Source organism: Trachemys scripta, chromosome 4 (genome assembly GCF_013100865.1).
Source record: "Trachemys scripta elegans isolate TJP31775 chromosome 4, CAS_Tse_1.0, whole genome shotgun sequence".
NCBI classification, from domain to species: domain Eukaryota; kingdom Metazoa; phylum Chordata; order Testudines; family Emydidae; genus Trachemys; species Trachemys scripta.
The window spans coordinates 110482261-110508980 of NC_048301.1; the positions used below are offsets into that span (position 1 = coordinate 110482261).

At 42.1% G+C, this 26720-nt stretch overlaps 1 protein-coding gene across 2 annotated transcripts in view; it reads right to left on the bottom strand.

Annotated features, from left to right (window-relative positions):
- Positions 1–24990, bottom strand: part of LRP5 (LDL receptor related protein 5) — a 276227-nt gene extending 251237 nt beyond the window's left edge. For both annotated transcript variants that reach the window (XM_034770363.1, XM_034770362.1), the window contains exon 1: positions 24757–24990. In XM_034770363.1, the coding sequence (XP_034626254.1) occupies positions 24757–24835 (79 nt within the window). In that variant the 5' untranslated portion in view covers positions 24836–24990. The remainder of the gene's footprint in view (positions 1–24756) is intronic.
- Between the last annotated feature and the right edge of the window lie 1730 nt (positions 24991–26720).

Genomic DNA, 26720 nt, shown 5'->3' on the forward strand with positions numbered 1-26720 from the left:
GTAATGATGAGCAAACACTTGACATCTTAATTACTAGCTATTCCTTTGAGGTCCCTTAAATCAAAGCTTTCACGGAGTAAAAATCTTGATTCATACAGTAATAATCTAAACACACCACAAAACAGCATAACATAAAAGGGAAAACATCCTTGAACGGCAGTATACTAGTTAATCCATATATTTCACCCTCTAGGAACACCACACTATAAATACAAACACATGATACATTTTGGGGCTGCTTAGAAGCCTCTCTAAGATGCTATTCTTGTCACTAATGAGGTGCAGAACGGACTATTAAAGACGTTTTAAAAAATAACACATTGTTTTTAAATCATCTAAACTCATCCTAAGCAGGGTAATGTCTAAATTGTATGGAGACACATGAAGCTATCCTCTCTCCAAAATTAAATGAGTTACAAGCATCCATGAAATGCAGACTCAACCCTACAGCGTAAGTTTTATTAGAAAAAGAGAAGTAGGATTTAAATTAAACTTTACCCTATATCATAAAGCTACTTCTCTCTTTACTGACGCAGGTTGTTGCCAAGCAATGTATTATGAACGTGTGAGCAAAATCTGACCAAGCAGAGTGGATAAAAATCAATGATTAAAAAAAAAAATTGGATTTTTTTTTATTTAAAATCGGATTTTTTTGATAAAATGCTTTTTGAGGAAAAAAGATACCTAAAGATAGTTTTAATTAAGATATATCTTTGACTTATAATGTCTCATAATGGAATGGGGATTATAAATTCTAATTCTATCATATGAAACAATATATTCACGTAATGTTTTAAGAAAAGTTTTGTAAATGAGTTACAATAGTTCATGTATTAAGGACCCAATCTTATGGGGCTCCAGGGGCTTCTGTATAGATTATTTAGGTTAATCTTTCTATCTACCCAAAGGGGCTTCGTGCTCAGTCTAGAAGATACCATTAGAGATGCTTAGTTTTGCAGTTCTCAAACTGTGGATTTGTGTCTCCAGAGATAACATGCTTGTTAACAGCCCAAAAATGTTTTTAAATAAATAAATAATATATAGAGGTGAGAAATAACAGACCTCAACCCTATTGTCCCTCTTCAAATTTGTGTACAGAGTAAATCCCTTACCTCTCTCTAAAAGTGCAAAGTTTCAAAAAGTTCAATGAATAGAAGATTGTTGGGGGCGACACAGATCTGGACAAGGGAACAACTGGAGACAAATGTGAGAAGGGAGGGACAGGCAGTAGAGTCAAAAGTGAAACTGTTTGAGCAGCATATTCTAGAAGTCTTGAGGTCTTTCGGAGTGTAGCCTTCATTGATTTGAGATCTACCATACCATTCTCTCACTAGAAGGGAAAACCTATAATGGCAGCAGGCCATAAAAGAGACCCAGTTTGCGAATAAGAACTATTCAAGAAATATATGTTTGCTGATGATGTTTTAAGGAAAGTCACACCAGTGAACTGGTGGAAGTCACTTAATCACTTGGATTCAGAGACTGCTGAAGTGATAATCTCACTTTTAACAGAAGTAGCTGCTTCTGCCGGTGCAGAAAGAATATTTTCTTCCTTTGGACTAGTCCATTCCAAATTGAAAAATTGTTTGGGACCTGAAAAAGCAGGAAAGCTTGTTTTTCTTTGCCAGATTATGAACAAACAGGAAAATGAAAGTGAAGACAACTGAGTTAGCTGCAGAAGCCAATATTTTAAGTTTCTCATGTTGACTCGGCTGACATAGTCGATTTAATTTTTTTTTTTAATATTTCATTTAAATATTTTAGTTAAACAATTTTAACAAAAACAAACCTGATTTTAAAAACTTGAATGTTTAACTAAATTCAAAAATGCATATGCTTGTTTTGTTAAAATATTATGTTTGCTGTTGAAGAAAAAAATCCAGAATATATAACATTATTGTTTTAGTTAAATAAAACAATTTAAATGTCTGTCTGGTGATCTTCTCCTCCTAATACAGCATGGCAAGAAAAGCCTCCAAATATTAATGTTTAACCTGTTGAATTGGAGATAGTTCACCTCCCAGTGACTTCATAAATATCTGCTTCAATTACCTTTGGTAAATGAAATAACCAAACAATCATTCATTTTCTGATATAGCTGTAAAACTAATCTGAAAAATTTTCAAAATAAATCACTTTAAAAATGTATAGTGTATACCTTCTAAAAATGAAACCTACATCTATCTCTGAGTTGTGAAGAATATGTATTAAGGTCATAACAACCAACCAGAATGCACTTTTATGCAGGGGTGAAAGTAAGATGGTACGGGCCAGTACGGCATACCAGTAAAAAGTGACTGCCAGTACCGGCCCATACCGCCTTACTTAAAGTGCTGCCGGATCCCCCGATGGGGGAGTGCAAAAGGGGAAGTGACGTTAAAGCACTACCGCGGCAGCGCTTTAAGTAGGGTCCTTTAATGCGCTGCTGCAACAGCGCATTATCGTTGCTGCCCCTTTTTCCCTGCCCCCCGGCTGCCCGGGGGGGGGGGCACAAGAGGAGCAGCTGCCTGGGGCCAGCGATTTAAAAGGACCCGGTGCTCTGGCTGCTGCTGCAGTAGAGGCAGTGGTGGCCAGAGCCCCGGGTCCTTTAAATCACTGCTGGAGCCCTGGGCGGCGCGGGCCAGGCAGCCTGGAAGGGCTGGCTAGGATGCTAACCCCCAGCCCCGCCCCTTCCGAGGGGGGGAGAGGGGCGCGGAGCCAGCCCCTGTACTGGTAAGTTTTCAATTTTACTTTCACCCCTGCTTTTATGTAGAAATCCATGAGTAAATCAAGTCTTCCTGACTAGTGATTTAAATCACGATTTAAATCAATTTGATTAAATCAAATCCACCCTGTGACCAAGTATTGCTTTTGTCTTCCAAGTACCGGGATTCTTAATCTGTGGGTAACATGCTTTTTATTCAGCAGAAGAGTTAGCTGGTTACAGCTAGCTAATCACCCTTAACTAGTTTTGCTGGCATGAGATGAGGATCTGCCTGATGGTGGAGCAGCTAGTTTCCATAAGTGAGATGCCCACTTGGCAGCCAATTCTTGACCATCATTATTCTTTCCCAATTACTTTGGGACAAGGGGCTCTAACTGCAGCAGAATCATTTAACTTACAGGTGGTTTTGTGATGTGGACATTTTATAGATATTAACTACTGGTGCTACTTAACTACTGATGCAGAGATAAAGTTTCTGACACCTTAAATGACTGCTTCTTGGAGCAGCTAGTCCTGGAACCCACAAGAGGAGAGGCAATTCTTGATTTAGTCCTAAGTAGAGCAGAGGATCAGGTCCAAGAGGTGAATATAGCTGGACCGCTTGGTAATAGTGACCATAATATAATTAAATTTAACATCCCTGTGGTGGGGGAAACACCACAGCGGCCCAACACTTTAGCATTTAATTTCAGAAAGGGGAATTACACAAAAATGAGGAGGTTAGTTAAACAGAAATTAACAGGTACATCACCAAAAGTAAAATCCCTGCAAACTGCATGGAAACTTTTTAAAGACACCATAATAGAGGCTCAACTTAAACATATACGCCAAATTAAAAAACATAGTAAGAGAACCAAAAAAGAGCCACCATGGCTAAACAACAAATTAAAAGAAGCAGTGAGAGGCAAAAAGACATCCTTTAAAAAGTGGAAATTAAAACCTAATGCAGAAAATAGAAAGGAGCAAAAACTCTGGCAAATGAAATGTAAAAATATAATTAGGAAGGCCAAAAAAGAATTTGAAGAACAACTAGCCAAAGACTCAAAAAGTAATAGCAAAAAATGTTTTACGTACATCAGAAGCAGGAAGTCTGCTAAACAACCAGTGGGGCCACTAGACGATCGAGATGCTAAAGGAGCACTCAAGGACAATAAGACCATTGCGGAGAAACTAAATGAATTCTTTGCATCGGTCTTCACAGTTGAGGATGTGAGGGAGATTCCCAAACATGAGCCATTCTTTTTAAGTGACAAAAATGTGGAACTGTCCCTGATTGAGGTGTCATTAGAGGAGGTTTGGGAACAAACTGATAAACTAAACAGTAATAAGTCACTAGGACCAGATGGTATTCACCCAAGAGTTCTAATGGAATTCAAATGTGAAATCGCAGGACTACTAACTGCTGTCTGTAAGCTATCATTTAAATCAGTTTCTGTACCAATTTTTTTCACACAACACACGGTCAACCTGTGGAATTCCTTGCCAGAGGATGTTGTGAAGGCCAAGATTACAACTGGGATCAAAAAAGAACTAGGTAAGTTCATGGAGGATAGGTCCATCAATGGCTATTAGCCAGGATGAACAGGGATGATGTCCCTAGCCTCTGTTTGCCAGAAGCTGGGATTGGGTGACAGGGAATGGATCACTTGATGATCACCTGTTCAGTTCATTCCCTCTGGGGCACCTGGCACTGGCCACTGTCGGAAGACAGGACACTGGGCTAGATGGACCTTTGGTCTGACCCAATATGGCCGTTCTTATGTTCAGCAGTGGTTCCAATGGCAACAGTCCTATAGTTACTACCCCAGAATATTTCAGTACAATACAGATAGCACAATGCAGGATATAGTCTGAACTCCCAACACCACAATTTCAATTCTCTTTACATTAATGCAGTTTATAAGGATTTAGGCATTTAAGATTAAAACAAAGTGGATATGGAGCAGACACTACGTTATTATAACTGTGTGCAATTGGGACCCGTGCAACCTGCTTCCCATTAAAAAGCAACAGAGGGTCCTGTGGCACCTTTAAGACTAACAGAAGTATTGGAGCATAAGCTTTCATGGGTAAAAACCTCAGTTTTTCATCTCCAATACTTCTGTTAGTCTTAAAGGTGCCACAGGACCCTCTGTTGCTTTTTACAGATTCAGGCTAACATAGCTACCCCTTTGATACCTGCTTCCCATTGTTGGTGTTTGTAAGTTCTAGGGCATATTTGTAGCCTGCTTTGGGGAAAAGTGCATATAAATATGGACATATTTATACTATGTGGCAAACCAACATTTCTGTCGGTTCAGAGAGGGTTGGGCAATTAAGTCTATTATTGTTAAACCCATAGCGGTAGTCTGGAGTTCACAAGAATGTCAGAACTTGCAGAGTTTGGAAGTATTTTATTTAACAACCTCTATATTTAAATATCTCCATGAGCCAGAATAGATAATAGGTACTGCTAAGCAGCTTGCTTTCTTAGAAACTCATTCACATTCTTCCTTCTTCCAGAGGGTGTTCCCATCCTCAGGCCCACCTCAGAGGGAATATAATTAGAGCTGGAAGAATAATTGATTTTATGGGTCACTGACAGTTCTGAAAAAAAAAAAAAAAATTGGTCCTTATCAAATTGAAACTGAATTTTTTCAGAGGTTTTGGCAAATTGAAAAACTTGACCAAAAATTCATTTCCAGTCAAACAAAAAGTTTCATTTCTGGACATCAACCTTTGCTTAATAAAAGCAAAGAAAATGAAGGGCTAAATTCCACAAAATCAGAGGAGATGGCAGTGGTCCCTTTATATCAGGGGAGTCAATAGACAGACCACAGGCCAAATTCAGACCACCAGACGCTTTTGAACAGACCTCGAAATCTTTTTATATACTTATAATTATTGCTGTCGTTTTTATTATTATTTTCTCTGGGGTCTGGACCTTGACTATACTTTGACCAAGAAATCTGGACCTCGACAAAAAAAATAATTGACTCCCTCTGCTTTATATCCTATAGCCCAGTGGCTAAACACTCATCTAGAATGTGGGAGTCCCAGGTTTGAATCTTCATTCTGGATCAATGACTTGAACGCAGGCTTTCCCTCTCCCAAGTGAGCGCCCTAACCATCAGGTGACTGAGTATCTGGGGTTGGTCTCTCGCAATCTCTCTTGTGAAGCTCTTTCACTCTGTACAAAATACTTGAAAAGTCATCGGGCATGAGACACTGTGAGAAATAGACTGTGGCTTGGTGGTTAGGGAGCTTAGCTGGGATGTGGAAAACCCAAGTTCAGTCCTTGCTCCAATGATTATTTATTTATACAGCCCGGAACATCTTCACCAAGAGAGATTCATCCCCAAATACCCAATAGTTCAGTGGGCAGGGCACTCACCTGGGAAGGGGGAGACTCTGCTCCAGAGTGAGGATTTGAACCCGGCCTTGAACCTAGATCTCCCCCTGCCCAGGTGAGTGAGCTAACCACTGAGCAATTGGGTTTAAGGACATTACTGCTACCAGCTGTTTTGTGAATGACACCTATACTCCCTTGTCCATCTAGCCCAACATTGGGGGGCGGGGGGAAACTATTTTGCAAATTTGTGTCGTATTCACGAATAGTTTTGGTCCACCGAAACAGCATTTATTGGCAAATAATATATTAGCCCCAAAAAACTGCCCCGCAGATTTCAGGATTCTTAGGGTATGCCTACACTGCAATAAAACACCCATGGCAGGCCCGTGTCAGCTCACTCCCATTTGCAGGGCTCAGGCTGCGCGACTATAAAATTACCATGGAGACACTCACGCTCGGGCTCCAGCCCATGAGAGGGGAGAGTCTCAGAGTTCGAACTCCAGCCTGAGCCATTACTACTACGCTGCAATTTTTAGCTCTGCAGCCTGAGTCAGCTGACACAGGCCAGCCACAGGCGTTCTACTGGGGCGCAGGCACACCCTGGCAATAGCGAACCTGCTGAATGACACTGCAATAAGTGTAACCATAATGTAATTGCCTAAAATGATCAGCTGCCGGTTTAATTATTAACGAGAGTGTCAATAACTGGCTGATGAACCAAAAGCTATTGTTGGTTTTAATTTAAAACAACAACAACAACAACAACAAAGTCAGCCTTTGGAGAAGAAAATTGATTCTAATATATTAAAATCCAACTGTAAATTACTGATAACCTGGAGTTACAGCTGTCCTATTTTGTTTTTTTAATTTTGTATACGGTTCAAATGTTTTCTCTTTGCTAGAGTCAATATCCTTTAAGAAGTATAACCCTTTCGGTAAAGAGATGTGTTCTGTTTTAGTAACAGAAAAATTTCAGAGTAGTCTCATTTTGAGACCAAGAGACTCATTCCTTTAATAAGAATTTTCAGAATTTCTCTGGAGGGCTGTTTCTGTAGTTTCAGATACTGGGAATAACACTTTAAAAGCATCACTAATGGTAGAGGTGCATCACAGAACTCGGTGTAACTTCACTCCAAAAGGCAGAAAGGTGGTTACAGGTCAAAAAAAAAAAAAAATTCTGAATATATTTCTGTCACAATATTCTAAGTAACAGAACCTGGGAGGGAAGGAGAAGGTAACAGATTTCTATTTACAACAGTCTACACTGTATCTTTAAATGGTTCTGGGCTCTCCAGCTAAAAGAACCCCGCTAGCAACTGGTACTATTTCTGAGGGGGCTTTGAATAAGTCTATACTCTCTGCTTTAAACATTCTTTCCAAATAAGGTAAGGAAAAGGCACCTGGGTAGGGCCACTTAAATAAGACATCATCAAGAACAAATATGGTAAAGAACTAGCAGATTTTTCAATCTCACCTCCCTCTGATTACTCAGAGAAAAAGGGAAAAGGTGCATTAAACAAAGACAACCACTTTCTCCACCCATTTTGACCCTCTAAAAGAGCCACAGTGATTGAGACTAAACCCAGAGTCCTCAAAAATTAAACCTTATATTGAAAGAGACATTGTCAAATGTGGTAAGAAAACGTGACCTTTCTGAACACTCACAGTGACCTGTTCCCAGTGTCCTGCTGATCAGAGGTTTAAAAAAAAATGTGAAGATCATTTCTTAAGATAAACAATGGGTTCAGCCCTTACAATAACAACTAGTGCTAAGTTCCTCTCTGCAATCATAGCTGTGTGCACATGCTTCCCTCCACCCACATGTGACTGTTCTATTCTTGTGTGCAAGCCGTGCATTTAAAATTACAAAATTCTGCTTCCTGCACGCCGTGGGAGGATTCTTGTAAAATTCAGCATTCTACTCGTACTTCCCAATAAAGGAGCAACACAGCAAAGTGGGGACAAAACTTTGCGTATATGCAGTTGTAATCCAGAACACAGCAGCTGGCAGATCATATTTTTAGCCTATCAGCCTCCACACGTGCCCTTTGCTGCCTAAGACTCAAGTAAACATGCACAGGCTTTTCATTAGTAGTAGTTCATGGTCTCCCAATTGTTATAAGGCTTTACTGAATCAATGAGGTTCTGCAGATATCATGGCTTATGCAAGGAGCAATAATCGCACAGTCAGCAGAAGTGACCCAAAATCAAATACCATGCTGGTATTCATCAGAGGGCAAGATGCTATTTCAAGCCCTCTCTCAATTTGTAACATACATAAACAAATAGCTAGAGTACAGTTGTACAAGCAGATTGCCTATAACGTAAACAGTGATTAAACCATCATTTAAACTCACATGTTAGTTCATTGCTTTTAATGCACCTATCTCTGCAGCATCTGGGCTCCAATTCAAAACCAAGCAAAATTATTTAAACTGACCACGACAGGCAGCATAGAACAGCCCCTTAATTTACTGAAGGTAATAACTACTGACTCTACACCACAGTATTTACATGCTAAAGGCAAGCAATGGCCCATAGTCAAACAGCCGCTTGGCCTAAGAGATACATCTTGTCACGTACTCTGAAGGTCAGTTACTGTACTTTGAAGGTCACTTTGGGCATTTGCGGATTGTCAATGGGAGTGTCAGAAGCAGGCACATTTCACCAAAAACATCTGACCCTCAACTTCAAGAGTCAAGTATCAGAGGGGTAGCCGTGTTAGTCTGAATCTGTAAAAAGCAACAGAGGGTCCTGTGGCACCTTTGAGACTAACAGAAGTATTGGGAGCATAACAGAAGTATTGGGAGCATAAGCATAAGACCTTGCATCTGAAGAAGTGAGGTTCTTACCCACGAAAGCTTATGCTCCCAATACTTCTGTTAGTCTCAAAGGTGCCACAGGACCCTCTATAACTTCAAGAGTGTGCAGGTAGGTGCTTGCACCAAGAACTCCTTCACTGATCTCAGCAGCTGCACTGGTCTGAATAACGAACAATAGTGACAAATTTATAACCCACCCTGAACAGCAGAATAGGCCAAACTCTTGAAAATAAATCTATTATACAGTGCCCAAATTCCTACAGCATGCTTGTTAGCTTTAGAGCTGGTTTACATGGGGAAAATGACAAGAATAAACTATTCTGGAATAGCTTCCCATGTGGTAACTTATTCCAGAATAAGAGTGCTTTTTCTGATTTAACTTAATCCAGTAGCAAAGTTGATTTCTAAACCGCAAGGTGTTACTAAGTAGATGACAAAAGAACCTGTTAAAAAAAGTCAAGATACCCTCTAGCTATTGTAATTTGCTTTAGAGAGAAACAAATTCCTTTATGTACCCAGATGACATTGATCCTACATAGTTTGCGTATTCAGGCAAGCGCAAAGCTATGGCACAATCCTTACCTAAATCTATCAAATACATTCTGGATTAGCCCTGCAGCATTTACACACATGCACCCACCACTCAAACCAATGAAAAATTGGTGTACGTAGGGACTTCACGCTCAGGTACCAGAATAACTTGGGGCGCTAAATAGACTGTGTTATTCCGGGGGGGGGGGGGGGAAGGAGGTCACACAGTGTTACTCCTGCTCCACAGTTCTCAAAATAAGGAACAATCCTCCACATCCTCACTCATCACCCACTGAAACTTCCTCAAAAAGATCAGCCTCACGTGATAACCAGGTGAGAGACCAATGGTTACAGAGATTCCAACATTCATTGTTAGGAGAAAACAAGAAGTGGCTTGCATCATTCCCTAGGAATGGCAAGATTCTGGCTGAGTGAACTCTGCCACTGAGGACCCCAGCACAAGAAGTGCTCTACCCCCAGACGCTCTGAGTTCCGCCCTGGGGACCGATGACCAAAGTATTCCCATCAACACTAATTGCCACAGCAGGATATAGTGGGGGTGGAGTACAGAAATCTCCAAGGTAACTGAAACACACACCATTTAAAGCTTTATGGATAATGACCAAGACCTTCGGCTGCACCAAAAAGTGAAAGCTAATTCAGAGCACAGAACAAGGGTGTAATGTGCTCTTATCTGCCCACCTTGAATAAAAAGCAGGTCCCACTACATTGTTCATTAGCTGGAGCTCCAGAGTGGTCTTCATGCATAGTCCAAGTAGAGCTCATTACCTCTAATCTGAACTAGAGGTGAAAAGGTGTGAATGCCATTATTAGGCCTGTACACAAGAGGGAAGAACACCAGCCAGAGATGGGAAGGTGCTCCTCCCTTCAAAATAAGGAGCAGAAGTTCCCAAGACTGAACACCTTGACATTCTGTCTAAATATGCACATACATAATTGTGCCATTGGCATGGTTAGCTCTTCAGACACACAATCCGACAAGTTCCCTGCCCAGAATTGCTTCCAAACTAACAAAAATACTGACAAGTTAAGAGGAAGATGTATTATAATGAGTGGATCTGGAAAAAGTGTATCAGGTTCCAGGAGGGACCTAGTATAGTGTGAAACCAGAAGCTCAAGCATGTAAATTGGGACAGGCTGCTACCAGACAAGTACAGGCCTCTCTGCCTTCTCAAAAATCGAGGCGTCCTTGTGGCACCTTAGGCCTTGGCTACGCTTGCAGATTCACAGCGCTGCCGAGGCAGCCCTGTGAAGCGCGAGTGTAGTCGCAGCGCTGCAAGTACTCCACCTCTCCGAGGGCAATAACTTGCAGCGCTGCGAGCAAGCGTGCAGCGCTGCAGGCGCTGATTACACTGGCGCTTTACAGCACTGCACTCGCTGCGCTCGGGGGGGGGGNTTTTTCACACCCCTGAGCGCAGCAAGTGCAGCGCTGTGAATTGCCAGTGTAGCCAAGGCCTTAGAGACTAACGAATTTATTTGGGCATAAGCTTTCGTGGGCTAGAACCCACTTCATCGGATGCATGAAGTGAAAAATACAGGAGCAGGTATAAATACATGAAAGGATGGGGGTTGCTGTACCAAGTGCGAGGTCAGTCTAACGAGATAAATCAATTAACAGCAGGGTACCAAGGGAGGAAAAATAACTTTTGAAGTGGTAAAAGAGTGGCCTATTATAGACAGTTGACAAGAAGGTGTGAGTAACAGTAGGGAGAAATTAGTATTGGGAAAATTAAGTTTAGGTTTTGTAATGACCCAACCCCTCCCAGTCTTTATTCAGGCCTAATCTGATGGTATCCGGTTTGCAAATTAATTCCAGTTCTGCAGCTTCATGTTGGAGTCTGTTTTTGAAGTTTTTTTGTTGAAGAATTTTTAGGTCTGTTATTGAGTGACCAGAGAGATTGAGTGTTCTCCTACTGGTTTTTGAATGTTATGATTCCTGATGTCAGATTGCGTCCATTTATTCTTTTGCGTAAAGACTGTCCAGTTTGGCCAATGTACATGGCAGAGGGGCATTGCTGGCACATATCACATTGGTAGATGTGCAGGTAAACGAGCCACGGATGGTGTGGCTGATGTGGGAGTCACATCCTATCTAATATCTCCCAAGTCCAGTCCACACTCTATACAGTAGGCAATACTGCCTTTCTTAAGGATTATGAGTTGAGGACTAAGGGCAGGGTTGGAATACTGGCCAAAAATTGTGCTTTGAACAACCTCCTCTACTCCCAAGTTAGACATCACACAACAGAACAAAACCTTGAAGTGGAGAAACTAGTTGACAAAAGGCCTCAAGTTGAGGGTACAGAGATACTAGCAGCCCCCTTCCAAAAAGCGTCTCCTCCCCCTATTTTATCCAACTGAGTCTAATCCAGACAGTTTAAGATCAAGTCCAACACATTAAGAAAGTTTTGTTCCTGCCTATGTCAGCTCATTTACAGCACTGCTAGGCACAAATGTATTTACCATAGGGAATAAAGTGGTCTGGTAGAACATTTTAGCTCTGAGTAACGATCAGTCTTTTTAAGTAAAAGCCAGGCATTTCCCAATTCGCTGGCTTATATAGTACCTCTCCAGTTTGCACAAAATGACTGCAAAACTTATCAAAACATTTAAATTTGCAAACACCAGAATGATGCAAGTATTAGCAGGCAGCTGCCACATCAGTTTTGCAATCACCATTCTGGATTTGTTTCATTGCAAGAGGGAAAAGTTCACCCCAAAGCGGCTGCCTTTTTTTTTTTTTTATAAACCATCTGTTGGGAGGAGGAAGAAAGGCACAAATAGAAGTTAGGTGCCCAACTCTCTGCCCTTTGAAAAAATTCCCACTTGTGTGTTTCATTTTTCAGTTGCAAAGGCTGATTTGGTAATAATGATCAATGGAAATTATTAGAGCTGGAAAAATATCTCAGAATGAAAACATTCAACATATTTAGTCTTTTTGGCCACAAGTTGTCCATGAACTAACAGTGATTTTTCCGGAATGTATTCATTGTTCATAGAAATTGTCAAATAATTTCTACAAACAAGTCCTGGGTTACAGATTGTTCATGAGCTTACCAGCTGCAAGAATTCTGTATATACAATTCAAGCGGTGTGGGTTCGTTTTGCACGAAACACATAGCACGTTTCTGTTCCCTGACCAGATGAGCATAATTCTTACAAATCACAAATTCAAAAATTTGCCTGCTGCAAGTATTGTCCTGTGTTAACTTAAATTTTGCTGTTTCGTGCACGTTTCGGCCAGTAATATCATTTGCTAGAATGTTCATAGAAACCAAACACAGAAAGACAATGAAATCAATTTAAAAACCCACACCTTTTGGGGAGAAAAGGGGGTTTTCATTGTTCACATCCAGCTAAAGCAATGGCCAGATCTACTACATTTTCCAGTTGGAAATACAGCTTTCAAAAAGTCACACAGAGAAAGCTCTCCTTCCGTTAGCAGATTCCAAAGCAGGAGCTGCCACCTAGTGTAGTGGGGTTTTGTGACTCCCACAGGGAGCAAAAGATCTAAAATTTTTAGACTGGATTAAATTAAAATCCAGGCTCAGTGAATTTTGGAAGGGGGAAAGGAGGGAGGCTTGCAAATGATTAAAGTGCAATGTATTAAGGTTTCACTAGTTTTTCTTTTATTTCTCCCACCCTACCTAAATCTCATTACATGTAGCTCAGCTAAGTATGACCAGCTGTTGATTTAACTATTTCTGAAAGTACACATTCTGTCACTTGAACACCTGCAAGTTAAGTTTTGGAACCTGGGTAAGCAATATTCTTAACTGTATCCAGACTGTAAAAAGCAGCTGTTAAAACCCAGACACACAAAACTTTGCCATAGCTACAGAGGTCTTTTACCCAACTAGTCTTATGCATACAATGTACAAGGCTTTATACCATCTACAGCTATACAGACCTCAGAAATGAAAATTCTACTCAGGGGCATTTTTAGCATCTTCACTCTCATTTGGGAACAAGAATGCCCAAATTGCAGTTTAATCTGCCATCCCTGCACATTCACACAAAATGTTCAGATAAGCTATCAATACAGATTTCCAAGACTAATTCATTTCCCTCTCTGTTTAATACATTATGCCTCAGGCAGCCAATGCCCGAATGTGGGATGCAATGTGTGACAAAACCCCAAAACGAGGAACAACAATTATTCCTGCTGGAAAGTTAAAACGCTGGGGCATTAATTCCTGTAGTGCTGATTTCTGTCTCTCTAACCCCAGTTTCATGATTATTTCTGAGTAGATCATTTTCAACAATTAAAATGAAGAGACATCAATTTTGTGTAGAACATAGGTAACTTTGGGCCTAAAATGAGTGACATGCCTTGAAATGATGTACAGTTGAGCGGTATATTACACCTTATTTGAAATAACTAAAAATATTTCTAAAAACTGACGCTTCAGAAGCTACTTTAAATATCCATTTTAGAAATATTATTGTGACTGAAGATGATACTGAATGGTTTATAATACAATGGACAAAAATGTTGCCTTCTAGCACGGGGACCGGCAACCTTTGGCACGCGGCCGCCAAGGTAAGCCCCCTGGCGGGCCAGGTCGGTTTGTTTACTTGCCGCGTCCGTGGCTCCCACTGGCCGCGGTTCACCATTTCAGGTCAATGGGGACTGCGGGAAGCGGCAGCCAACACATCCCTCGGCCCGCGCTGCTTCCTGCAGCCCCCATTGGCCTGGGACGGCAAACCGTGGCCAGTGGGAGCCGTGATGGGCCGAACCTCTAGACGCTGCAGGTAAATAAACTGGCCTGGCCCGCCAGGGGGCTTACCCTGGCAGGCCACATGCCAAAGGTTGCCAATCCCTGTTCTAGCAAATAAAAGATCAGAGTTTTCCAATTCAGCAGCTACAAAAGTTAGGCAAAACAACATTCTGATTTTGTATTAATCTACAGCATCTAAGAAAAATATTAAGTATGCTATGCATGCAGTCCCTTGTGTCAGAATTACAGGTCAGCCATATTTGGGTTATAACCTTCCACTCTTATCATGAGTTAACAACTCTGTCAAAAAGTACAAGGCTGAAGTTGGTTCCATATTCTCAGTTTCTTATTCAAAGGCCAGATTAATTCTCTTTTTTAATTTCATCCAAATAAATTAAGATAGAATTTTATAAAAATCTATATTCATGGTTTTAAGAATACGCTTTTCTGAGATGCAAAGAAGCCTCCAATCCCATATGTTGCAACTGCCTCTTTTCTGAATTAAGAACTGAGATATGTGGATACATAAGAGACAAAATGCCTGGGGTAACCCCAAATGACACATCCCTATGATCATTAGACTAATACGTAGCTGGCACATGTCACTCCCTGAGCCAAAGCTTTATACCTGCACAAAATGCCACCACATATCAGACCACCAGCACTTTCCACAATGGACACACTCCTTGAATAAGGAAACGACTGACTATAAATGGCAAAATATTTTTCAGGTTACCTCAAATGACATTGACATAACCACTGGATCTGCCGGAAGACCCCAGAACATGCCACTCCCTGAACTGAGGCTTCACTCTGGCTGGCGCCATGCACCATTTGCAGAGTTTGAAGCTCTGAACAGTTTAATGGTCACACAGATGTTTCAGGTGAGGTAACCAGAGACATCATTTACACATCAGGTCAAATGACGCTGCTTATTCAAGCATCATTTTCAAAATGGAAATGAGACAGTCCTGGCACAGAAACAAAGCTTTGGGTCAGAAATGCCATGTCCAAGTCTCTTTGGCGCAGTCCAACTTCTGTGTTGACAGGCCACTTGGGGTGACCCAAGAGGCACCTTTTCACTTATGTCAATTGAAACCCTAGCTCCTTATTGAAAAAATGAGGTGATGGAGAGGCCAGTGCTGTGCATATAAATGAAGCTCTGGATCAAGGTGTGGCTTACACAGGAATCTTCAGAATGGTCAAATGATTGTGTAGATGTATCATTTGAAAAGACCCAGAAAGTATTTTGTCATTGACAGCAGATTCCTTATTGGAGGGTCTGCAAAATGGAAAGTGCGAGTGTGCATACCGCACAGAAACAAAACTTGGGGCCAGGGAGTGATGCATGTCAGCTACTTCAGAGAAGGCTAACACTTGCAGAGGCATGTCATTTGGGGTGACCTCAGAATTATTTTGTCATTTACAACACATGAAACCCAGTTCTTTGCTCCAGGAGCATTTGCAAAATGGAAGTGGGCGAGGGTGACAGCATTTTGTGCTGATATAAAGCTTTAGGTCAGAAAGTGGCATGCGTCAGCTACTTCAGAACACACACCCAAGATGTATTTTATCACTTACAGTCAGACAAAACCTAGATCTTTATTCGAGAATAATAGGCAAAATGGAAGGTGGGGAGTGCAACATGTGGCAGCTAATTCAGAACAGTCTAATTCTCACAGGGATGTGTTACTTGAGGTGACCAACATACTTAAAAAGACATGTTTTCAGATTGGTTTGGTCACTTCTAATTTAGAGAAGTGCCAGTGTGTTCATATAAAACTCCAATAGCTTTTATTTTATTTAAAAGTATCAAAATTTGCAGGTAAAGACTAAACATTTCTGTATTTTAAAACCAAACAAAATACTGAGTTTTCAAAAGCATAAAGAATTATTGCTACATGTAATTAGCACACAACACAGATTCTAGATAGTACTGTTTAACATACAAGAACATTTGTTGACATGATATTCCATAAAAGCTCAGAAGGCAGGTCAATAATCCACTGATTATAGAAGTGCCATTTCCCCACCTCACCCCCGTTTCTTTTGCTTTGGTTTAAACTAGTATTGACACAGAAGAAAAGGAAATGGATATGCACAAAATTGTGTTATAGTAGGGTTACCATATTTAAAAAATTAAAAAAAGAGGACACTCCATGGGGCCCTGGCCCCGCCCCTTTTCCATCGCAACTCCGCCCCTTCCCCCAAGTCCCCCCCCCCAACCTGCCCCCCCCCCCTGAGCGCCCCGCAGTCCCCCTCCTCTCTCCCAGCCACGCGAAAAGGGCTGCCCGAGCACTACCGGCTTCATGGTTTGCTGGGCAGCCCCCAGACCCTACGCCCCTGGCCAGCGCTTCCCCAGCGCAGCTGGAGCCTGGGAGGGGAAGCGCCCAGCTGGGGGCGCAGGGTCTGGAGGCTGTCCGGCAAATCATGAAGCCAGTAGCGCTCAGGCTTCGGGCAGCCCCCATGCCTCCGGACCCTGCGCCCCCGGTCAGGCACTTCCCCTCCTGGGCTCCGGCGGCTGCTGTGCTCCCTGAACTCCTGGGCTCTGTAAGTGCCGAGCTGCCCGAGCGCTACCGGCTTTGGGCAGCCCCCATGCCTCTGGACCCTGCGGCCCCAGAGCCCAGGAGGGGAAGTGCCCGGCTGGGGGCGCCGGGTCCAGAGGCATGGGGGCTGCCCGAAGCCGGTAGCGCTCGGCTCTTACAGAGCCCAGGAGTCAGGGAGCACAGCAGGCCCCGGCGCCCGCTCTAAATTAAGCCAGAGAGTATTTTTCCCGGACATGTTCAGCTTTTTGGAAATTCCCCCCGGACGGGGGTTTGATTACCAAAAAACCGGACGTATGGTAACTCTAGTTATAGTGATGTTAACTGTCTGACCAACCGACAAAAGCCAAGAAGTACAGTTAGTGCTTCCATTCTGTCCTCAGCATTTCCCCACTGTCCATAGGTTTGGAAATGTGTATTGGACACAACATTACACTGCCTCAGACTTTTTCAAATCCTAAATGTAACAAGTTACAATTAGGAGAAAAGGAAACCATGGGCCAAAGTTCTGTCTTCAATTACACCCATCCTTTAACTCCAAATCTCTCTCTGCTTTTGTAGGCTGAGATTCAAAAATCCCCTTAGCATTGCTTTAACACCATTACTCTCATGTCAATCAAGTACTTTCAAAAGTGATGTATTCAAATTAATATCCACTTATTTTTAACTGCAATAATATGTGTAATTTAAATCAGCTTATATCTACTAATACGTTTACAGGAGGAAAAAAAGAAAAACATGGAATCATCAGCATGAAATGCAGTGGAACCACCAAATAGCCCAATTCTGCACTCCTTACTAAGGCAAAACTTCCACTGAAATGGAGCCCCAAAATTAGTAGCAAAATACTTTTTGTATGACAGTGCCTACGGTATTTGCCTCTGGGCAGATCTGAAAGTTAATCCCATTTTATCATAATACTTTCCCTACTTTCTGTTATTGCGCAAAGTAAAATGTTAACATTTTAATCTTCAAGTTTTCACAACAGAAATGCAAGTTACAATTTAAAATACTAGCCACACCCACCCCAAAATACATGCTATTTTATTTGAGTTTTCAAGACAGGGTTTGGAATAATACTCTTGTCACACAATATTTTCATGTAACAGCTGACTAATCTAGCAAAGCTGCATGGTCTAGTAGAGGGAGCAGGAGAGAAGGCACTCCCAAATTACACAGGGGATGTCTACACAGGAGCTGGAAGTGTAAATTCCAGCTTGATGAAACATTCCTGGTTCCTGCACAAGCACTCAAAAAGCTAGCACAATAAAGCAGAAGTATAGCTGCCACAACAGCACAAGCTGTGGGAAGGACTAGCTGCCCCAAGTACAATCCTGTCCAAGACCCTGGGTACTTACTTGGGGCAGGCAGCCCTTCCCACCATTGCAGCTACACTTCTATTTTTAGTGAGCCACCTAAAAGATCAGAGCTAGTGCAATGATGACTCCTCAAGCTGGAATTTACACCTTTCCAGCTCCCCATGTAGACATACCCATAGACAGCCTCTATAGGTGAGTCACTTAACCTGTCTTCCTGAGTTTCCCTACCTGTAAGAGGAAGATAACATCCTTATCTCACCAGGGTACTTAGGATTAGTTAATATTTATATAGCACTTTGAAATTTTTAAGTGTCAAGTATTATTCAGTAACTGCCATTATAACATTAAGCCACAGCAGTGTGTGCATTAGTAGTTATAGGTGCATGCTTTGGGGGCATTCAACCATCTGACAAATACACTGCTAACTCTACTATAGTACAACCCTGATTTTATGAACACCAGTCTTACAATCAATTATTCAACAAAACATGGGGGGGAGGGGAGAGAAATCACATAACAAAAAGGATGCCAATGAAGAAAAAGTCAACATCATTTCACTTTCTGAAGCTTTCATTGCATTGGAAAACCTTTTGCAGAGGTTTGAAGGACAAGAAATAAGCAATGCAGTGCCTCATATCGCAACTTATGCACCATGCCCAGTTATTTTGTGACGTCACAATTTTATGAACTTTTTGAATACCTTAATCCCCAGTTAGTTGATAAAACAGTGGTTCTACCATATTGCAACTGCTGTTGGGGCTAATTGTTGGTGTAATGTGCCTCTTACTATTGCATTTTAATTAAAACCAATTTTGTAGTTGCTTAGACATTATGTTCTTCCACAATGACCCTGTGTGGACAGGTATATACTGGTTTAAAACTGGTTATAAGAGTTTCACCACATTTACAGGGGGAAAGCTAAACTGCTATCAATCAAGTTTAAAACTGATTTAAGAAAACATACAAAAGGCACACCGGGGTTTAACTAAATCAGTTTAAAATCACATCTTTAGTTAAACTGTGTGACTGTGCACACTGGCCACGTCTATGAAACGTAGGAGCTAGCAAAGGGAGAACACACAAACAGAAAAATAGTAGCAAGAAGTTAGAACGCTTGTTTATTAACTTTTTCCCCAAGCCCCATTTTTAAAGTTCCCTGGAGCTCCTCAGCAGCTTTTTGTGGCCCAACAGCCACTGAGCAGGAGCTCGAGGGCAATTTGCAGCTGTTCTTTTTTCTACTCCCCCTTACCCTAGCACCCCAAAAGCTACCTTTATTATCCTTTGCCTCTACCCCTAGCTTTTCCTAGTCTTACATAACAGATGTAGGGATTTCCAGAAGTGTTTTTCCAGTTATGAACTCCCAGCTGTGGAATCTGTCAGGAAAGTGTACATATCTGTCACATCAAAAAGGGCCCAATTTCCAATTACCTTGTGGCTCTGGCCAACCAACATCCCCAGCCAATACACTAATTATTTGTTCACTTTATATGTTTCTGGACACATTTTGCTTGAAAGTAATACAGCACTTCCAAGTGAGAAAGGAAAATCAACCATGCACCTTGACTCTCTAAGCACAATACACCTCTACCCCTATATAACGCTGTCCTCGGGAGCCAAAAAATCTTACCGCGTTATAGGTGAAACTGCATTATATCGAACTTGCTTTGATCCGCAGGAGTGCGCAACACCTCCCCCCCGAGCACTGCTTTACCGCGTTATATCCAAATTTGTGTTATATTGGGTCGCGTTATATCGGGGTAGAGGTGTACTACTACTACCCCCATTTTGTGTTGAATGCAACTGCATTTTTGCTGGCCTCTGGTACAATGAGGAGTTGTACTCTACCTGCATTCTTTAGGTGAAACTCCCATTGATATCACACACAGATCTAGAGTGTACAATAACAATTGTATTTCTTTGAACTGTTTTTAGCTTTTTGTTTTCTCTGCCTTAACACCTTCCATGAGACATTCTGCACCTGCAGAAGTAAAAGATCTTGCATGTTTAATAACTCTAAGGCCAAAGACATAAGGAGAAATTATGAGAGGTAATTTTCTTGCTCTATATTATGAGAAGTGCTATGCAATGAGTAGACTTTTCAAAATAAATTAAAAATCAATTCAACATTCTCTCCTGTGTAGTTGCAGGTCATTTTTAAGTGATACTGTGTAATAAGACATGACTAACATGCAGCTTAAAAAATAAAATATTGTTTTCATTAGAACTCTTTCTATACACTACAAATTCTGGACCTCTTTCATTTCATTTCTGCTTTGAGAGAGAGTGGACAGCTTGCCATACTCTCAGTCTACATTATTGACTACATTTTAATGAGAAGCAAAACTACAAAATTATGCATACCTAATTTATAAGCCATATAGACACGGATGGATATTTTTCAGTTTAACATTGTAAAACATTAATATCCAATGTTTACAAGTGGTAATAATCAGGAGCGCACAGTTTTTAAAAAATACCCAATTTGCTGCATTTGTCACAAAACTGCTTTGAACTTTATGATAAGAAGATATAAGGCATTAATGTTCTACAGATAATACAAATCTACAAGTTGTTTAAAATTCAAACCTTGATTTGTTAACTAATATGGTCTGAATGTGCAACAACTGTCTACGCAGATATGAGCTCAAGCAGCTGAGAAAGCAGTTCAATACTGCAAGCTGCAGTGGTGAAATTCGTGCTAGGACATTGACCTAATACATTCCCACTGTTCTGAAGTATTGGCGTGACGTGTCTCAGATTTATGCACTACGTACAGATTCATGTTGAGTAATTTTAAAGCATCCAGAACTAACAGATGATATCATACTTCAAACTGATGCCTAAATTAAACTTGTTAAAGGACGGACAATTAAAGTCATTATCCTTTGTCTGCAGAAAGATGTTAGAGTGCTCTTAAAATATCTGAATAACAAACTTTATAGTTAAGTCTAAATATTTTCTTTCTTATGCATTTAGCAACCGCCCTTTTGTATCACATGTAGGTTACTGAAGCATCTATGAAGGCAGCCTGGTAGAATAGATATATATTGAAATTGCACTGAAACTCAAATGAAGAGTCCCACATAATCTGCCTCTCCCCAAATTTTCTGTAACAAAGTCAACGTCTGTCATAATTTGGCTGGAATATCTGTACTTAATTAGTTTTAGGCTGTAACTGGAAATACACATTATCTAATGACCATGTTAAGTATATATCCAAATGTATCTTTTTGTTTCCTATAACATATCAGTCAAATATGCTCTCAGATTTAAGTAATCTCTTCTTTGGTCACAAGAGCCTCTCTTCCTCTTTCTCTCGTTCTCTCTCTATATATAACTCGTATCTCTTAATAACAAGCAACTGTTCATAGCCCTAAAAGAAAAAAAGCTTTAAAACTGATATGCATTCATAACTTTAGGAAAATATGCTAGAATATTGCATACAATTGTTACCCACAAACTTTTGTGAACTCATGGTTTTTACTTCTTTGCTACTGGAGTTTAAGCAAATAATCACAACTAAGCACGATTCCAACTACTTTCTGATTTTAAAAAAATAATTAAAAAAATCAAATGATACATACAAATTCCACAGGGCAACACAAAGTACAAGAGTAAGACATCTTTAAAGGTCCTCTCCATAAAATATTTACAGACAAGATGAATACAGGACAGGCTAATATCTCCTCACCTGAAAATTCCTGTCGCTAAACATGCAAGAAAAATTTCTCCTTTCAAGGAAGTGTCCAACTGCAACATTTCATTATTATTTGTTTTGTCTCCCTCATTCACAGTCCATACAACAACCATCACTTCACACCTCATGCAGTTTTATCCTTATACTTAAACTTTAAAATAACAAACCTTGACTTTTTCATGTTCGGAGCAAGAACTTTACAAACTATTTTGTCTTTGTATATTTAAATCATAATACTTTAAACTTTTGCTAAAACTTTATAGGAAAAAAATCAAATTAAGTCCCCAATCCTGGAAACAGTTATGCATCTGCTTAACTTTAAGCAAATGGGTATTCCCATTTAAGTGATTTAAGCAGGTAGTTCTACTGAAGTCAATTGGATTACTCACCTGCTTAAAGTTATGCATGTGCTGTTTACAGAATTAGGGATCTCAAGGAATGGAAGCTTAAAACATAAGCTTCTTTATAAAAGTGTTTATGACCAGTTTATCTCAAACTTTGAAAAATATGCTTTGATCTTGTGAACTGAAATTAGGGCAATATGAATAGTGTTTGGAGGTAGTAATATGGGGTGTGTTACATGTTTCAGACATTTCTAGTGTGTTTACATAGTGTATATCAGCTATAAAACAGAAGATAACATATAGTTGAGGAAGCTTGCTCATACTTTTATAAAAAGAAAAAAAGTGACAGGTGAGCTGTCTTCAGAAGTCCCATCCAATTCAATTTACAGTAATACCAAATGTTAGTCAGAAAATAGAAGTAGTGTAATTAGGATTCAGAACTGAGCCCCATTAACTAATTACAAAAAAAAAAAAAAAAAAAAAACCCACAAGTGCATTTGGACAAAAGGCTTTTGCATGTCCCATAGTCTCTATAGAAACATCTTGATATATACAATCACTTCTAGTCTCAAAACTGAAAGAAGAGGTGATTAGTTGTGATTCAGGAACGTCTTATAAATGCTCTTTTCTGAAAACTTCAGAAGTGAACACTACACTTGTTTACTCTTTGAAATATGTTATTTAAAAGATGAACTGTCAACAAATTAATCTGAGGCGGTAACCCCAGACTTGTTTATGGCCTAACCTTCCCCCTTTCAAGACTACTGTAGATTGGACTCTATTTTCTAAAGTTCTGCATTTAAATTCAGAGTCAGCTGGGAACATGGATATCATTAAACACAGAGAAATGTCCAAAAGTGAACAATCAACAGTATGTTCTCTCTTTACATTTTGTGCAGCATTTTAAAAATTAATTCCAAGGGATTTAACTCTAGACATCACTGACTTTCTGGACTTACTAGTTTATGAAGAGATTCAATGTTTTGGGAGGAAAGGGACATCTCTTGTTTACAAGGGCACAAACAGTTTTTAAATGTACAGCAATAGATAGCCCTGACTAAAATTAGAAAATGATGGCTCTGGCGAAAATTGGTCAGACCTCTTGTATTAAATGACAGTTCTGATAATTACAGATGGTTTGGAAAAGTGGGTGGCCTAATTAAAAAAAAATCCTAATTTAAAAAAGAGGTGATGTTCTGTTAATCTTGGCCACTCTGCTACATTTTCTAAACTACCTAGGAAATTGCAACTATTAAACCTCAGTTTGCTAAGTGCTGAGGTGAAGTATCAAGTAGATAAGAAGCAGCAGTGGCTGTGTCCAAGTCTCTTGTGTGCAACTGGGAGTCCCTGTCTGCAATGATACAAAGGCAGAACTAAAGCAGCATGCATTAAGAAAGCAGATGAGCAAATCCCAGACCCCTTTTCATGGCTGCTGGGGGGAGAGGGGATTTTTAAAATTATTATACTGTTACTTCAAAGTGCTGCTTAGAGTACTGCAAAGAGAGAAAACAACTGTCTTCATGCAGGGTTGTAAGAACACAAAGCCAACCATTTGTTTCGTGCACTGAATGGAGTGAAGATTATAAAATGTAATTGGAAAAGCCCCCTGCAAGTCCCAATGCTGAAATGGGAAAGCAAAGCTTGGGAGGGAAATAAGGACAGCCAAAACAAAAGTAGATCAATGCAAAGTGAGGTTTGAGATTTTAAAACACACGGTGGGGGAATGGGGAGATTCCGAGTTAAAGCACCCATTGATTTGAGATGGAATTGTGCCTGATGGACTGACTTCATGCTCAGACAAATGCTGGCTGCAGTTAAGGCTGGATGTTTCTTCAGGGTTTACTCTCCTTAGATCTCCTCAGAACAGGGTGTTTTTTCAAGTGTTACATTTCACAAGTCAAGCAAGTTTTTCCTTTTCAACTTTAAAAAAAGGGGGGGGGGAGAAAAAGCTTCTCTCCTTTCCCCCCCACCCCCACTCCAACGCTGCCAAAAGTTTGATTCCGCCTGTGATTGACACCCGACACCAGCTCCTCCAAACCCCAGAGAAATCACTGGCTGAGGCCGCAAAGCATTGGGGAAAAGAACAAACTTTTGTCTTGCCACTTAAAATACACATGTTTACTGAAGTCGCCTTTTACTTGATCCCCAGGGGAAACAGCTTTTCAGAGGCAGCTACCGCCACTCACTAGCTAACAAGGAAGGGAGACCCCCACAGCCTCCATCTAATACCCACCCACCCAAAAGGGGACACACAATCCTCGTGCCCCCCTCCAAAGGGAGGATCACCCACCACCTCTCCTCCCCCCTGCGTGTGTGGGACCCGCGGATTCCCTCCCCGTTCCTCTCTCCTTTTGGGAAGGGAAAAACTCCGCACAAAACACAGCAACTTGCCACGCACCCTCCTCTCTCTGCCTCAGGCTTCTCTCAGGCATCCCTCTCCACCCCCCAGGCCTGCCCCCTCCTGCTCCCCCCAAAATCCCTGTACCCACATCCCTTCCTCCCCCTGTCCCACGCGCCCTGCGCCTCCAGCCTGCTGCACGCTGCCCCCGCAGCTCCCTCCGTGCCGGATCCCCAGCCCCGTGCGCCCCGGTCTCATGCGCTCCGCAGCTCCCAAGTCTCCAGCCCCCCGGAGCAGCAGAACCCGGAGTTGGGAAGTTTCTGAGTTAACAACAAAAGGCAGCGGCTCCCCGCGGGGCCCGGCGCCGCGAGCGCCCCCCACTCACCCCGCAGCGAGCCCAAGTGGCACTGAAGCACCGCGGCGGCCAGCAGGAGCAGCAGCGGCGGCGGGGCCGCCGCCTCCATGTTGTGCGCCGCAGCAGCAGCTGCCGGAGCCCGCGGAGTGTCTCAGGCAGGCTCCATGCTCCGGGCGCTGCGCTCGGCTGGGAGCGGGAGGGAGGCGCTCGCCAGAGCCTCCTCCTCCTCCTCCGTGCGCTCGCTCACTAGTCTGTGCCCGGCCGCCGCCGGGGGAGGGGGCTGGGATCCTCCCTCCCGCCGCGCTCGGAGCCCGAGGAGGAGCCGAGCGCCAGCTCAGGGACCGCCCCGCCCGGTGCGGGGCAGCAGCCCGCGCCCCTTCCAGCCCGCCTGGTGCCCGGCTCCCCCAGCCGCTGCAGTGGCTGTATGTCCCCGCTCAGGGAAGGGAGAAAGGGGGCCAGCACCATTGTCTCCGCTAGGCACCACTGCTTAGGCGCTCCACGTGCAAAAGTGCACCCCGCGTGGGAGGACATGGGGCCCCACTGCATGAGCATCCCATGCACAACAGTGTGCACCCACGTGGTGATCAGATGGGTACTGATGCACGGATAGCCATGCACCCCACGTGGGCCTCCTGTGACCATCAGTGCATGGATACCCCCGGGCAACAGTGCCCCCCACACGGATATCCCATAGGCATTAGTGCACATCACACAAGAACCGGTGTTCTCTCTCATCACCAGTTGGGGATCACTGCCTCTTACCAGCATCTAGGCACTCCTGCAGGTGGTTAAAGAAATTGGTTCTGACGTTTTGCTTGGAGCCTTCCGTGGAGGCCTTTTATACCTGCATTTATTTTATTTTTTTTCCTGACATTTTCTTCTTCCTTTTCCTTGCTCCTTATTTTTCTTGAAAAGCCAACAACGTCTTTAAAAGTGCTGCTCTAGTAAAACTGATGTTTCTCCAGTCATATTGGCTCATTCCTTCCTGCCCCTGGAAGGGGTCCTCTGCATGGTTCAGTGTTACACAGACAATGTAATAACAGGTCACTTCCTCAACACTGTTAACATTAAACAACTCTAATAAAACTCTTCTGCATCCAAGTTTGTGGTTTATTTAAAAAAAATCATATACCAGCAGCTACTGAGTGTTGTCAGCCCATCTACACAGCAACGTTTCCCTGGGACTGTATAACACAGTAGTTAGCATTAACCTGACAATGTTAGAGCACAGTTTAACTTTACCTTTAGAAGGGGCACTGTTGGGATGGTGCCAAATTGGTGTGGCCATACTGAATGAATGGTGAAAACATGGCTTGACATGACTGAACTGTGAAAGAGGACTCTGGAAGCAAAATCCTTCTCTTAGAATCAGGTAGATGGCAGAGGTGAAACAGACTGGCTCCATGCCCCGTGTATGATCAATACTGATCTTTGAGTCAGAAAATATGTCCACTTGAAAGCAAACATGTGTAGAACATCCTGAGTGGAGCATGGGCTGACGGGCATCTCAACCCTGTTGAAGGACAGCACGCAGGGGGCTGAAGTGAATGATTGATAAGGGAGTGAATGTGGGGTAATGTTCAGTTGGCACCATTCTGCAGTCTCCTCCTAAAGTATTAATTAGGTAAAAATTAGTAGCCACTCACCCACTGGGCATGCTTTTAAGACATGTGACTCCTTTGAGGAAAAAAGAGTATAAAAATCAAGCAAATTAAATTACTTTTGGGGGAATTCTTTAACTGACGCTTGAAGACGCTGCTAGACAGAGTAGCCAAAACTCTGCTCCGGGGGCTTGAGTAGGACTGTGAGCCAAAGGGGTTTCCAGGCAGCCAAGGCCTTGCCTTGAGGGAATCTGAGACAGACCAGAGGGATGAGCAAAACAAGCTGGTGCTTGGGCCGGCACATTTTTAGGGGCGGCATGGCCGGCGCCAGAATGCCGCCCCTAAAAATGTGCCCCGGCCACCCTAGCTCACCTCCGCTGTTGCTGCCACGGC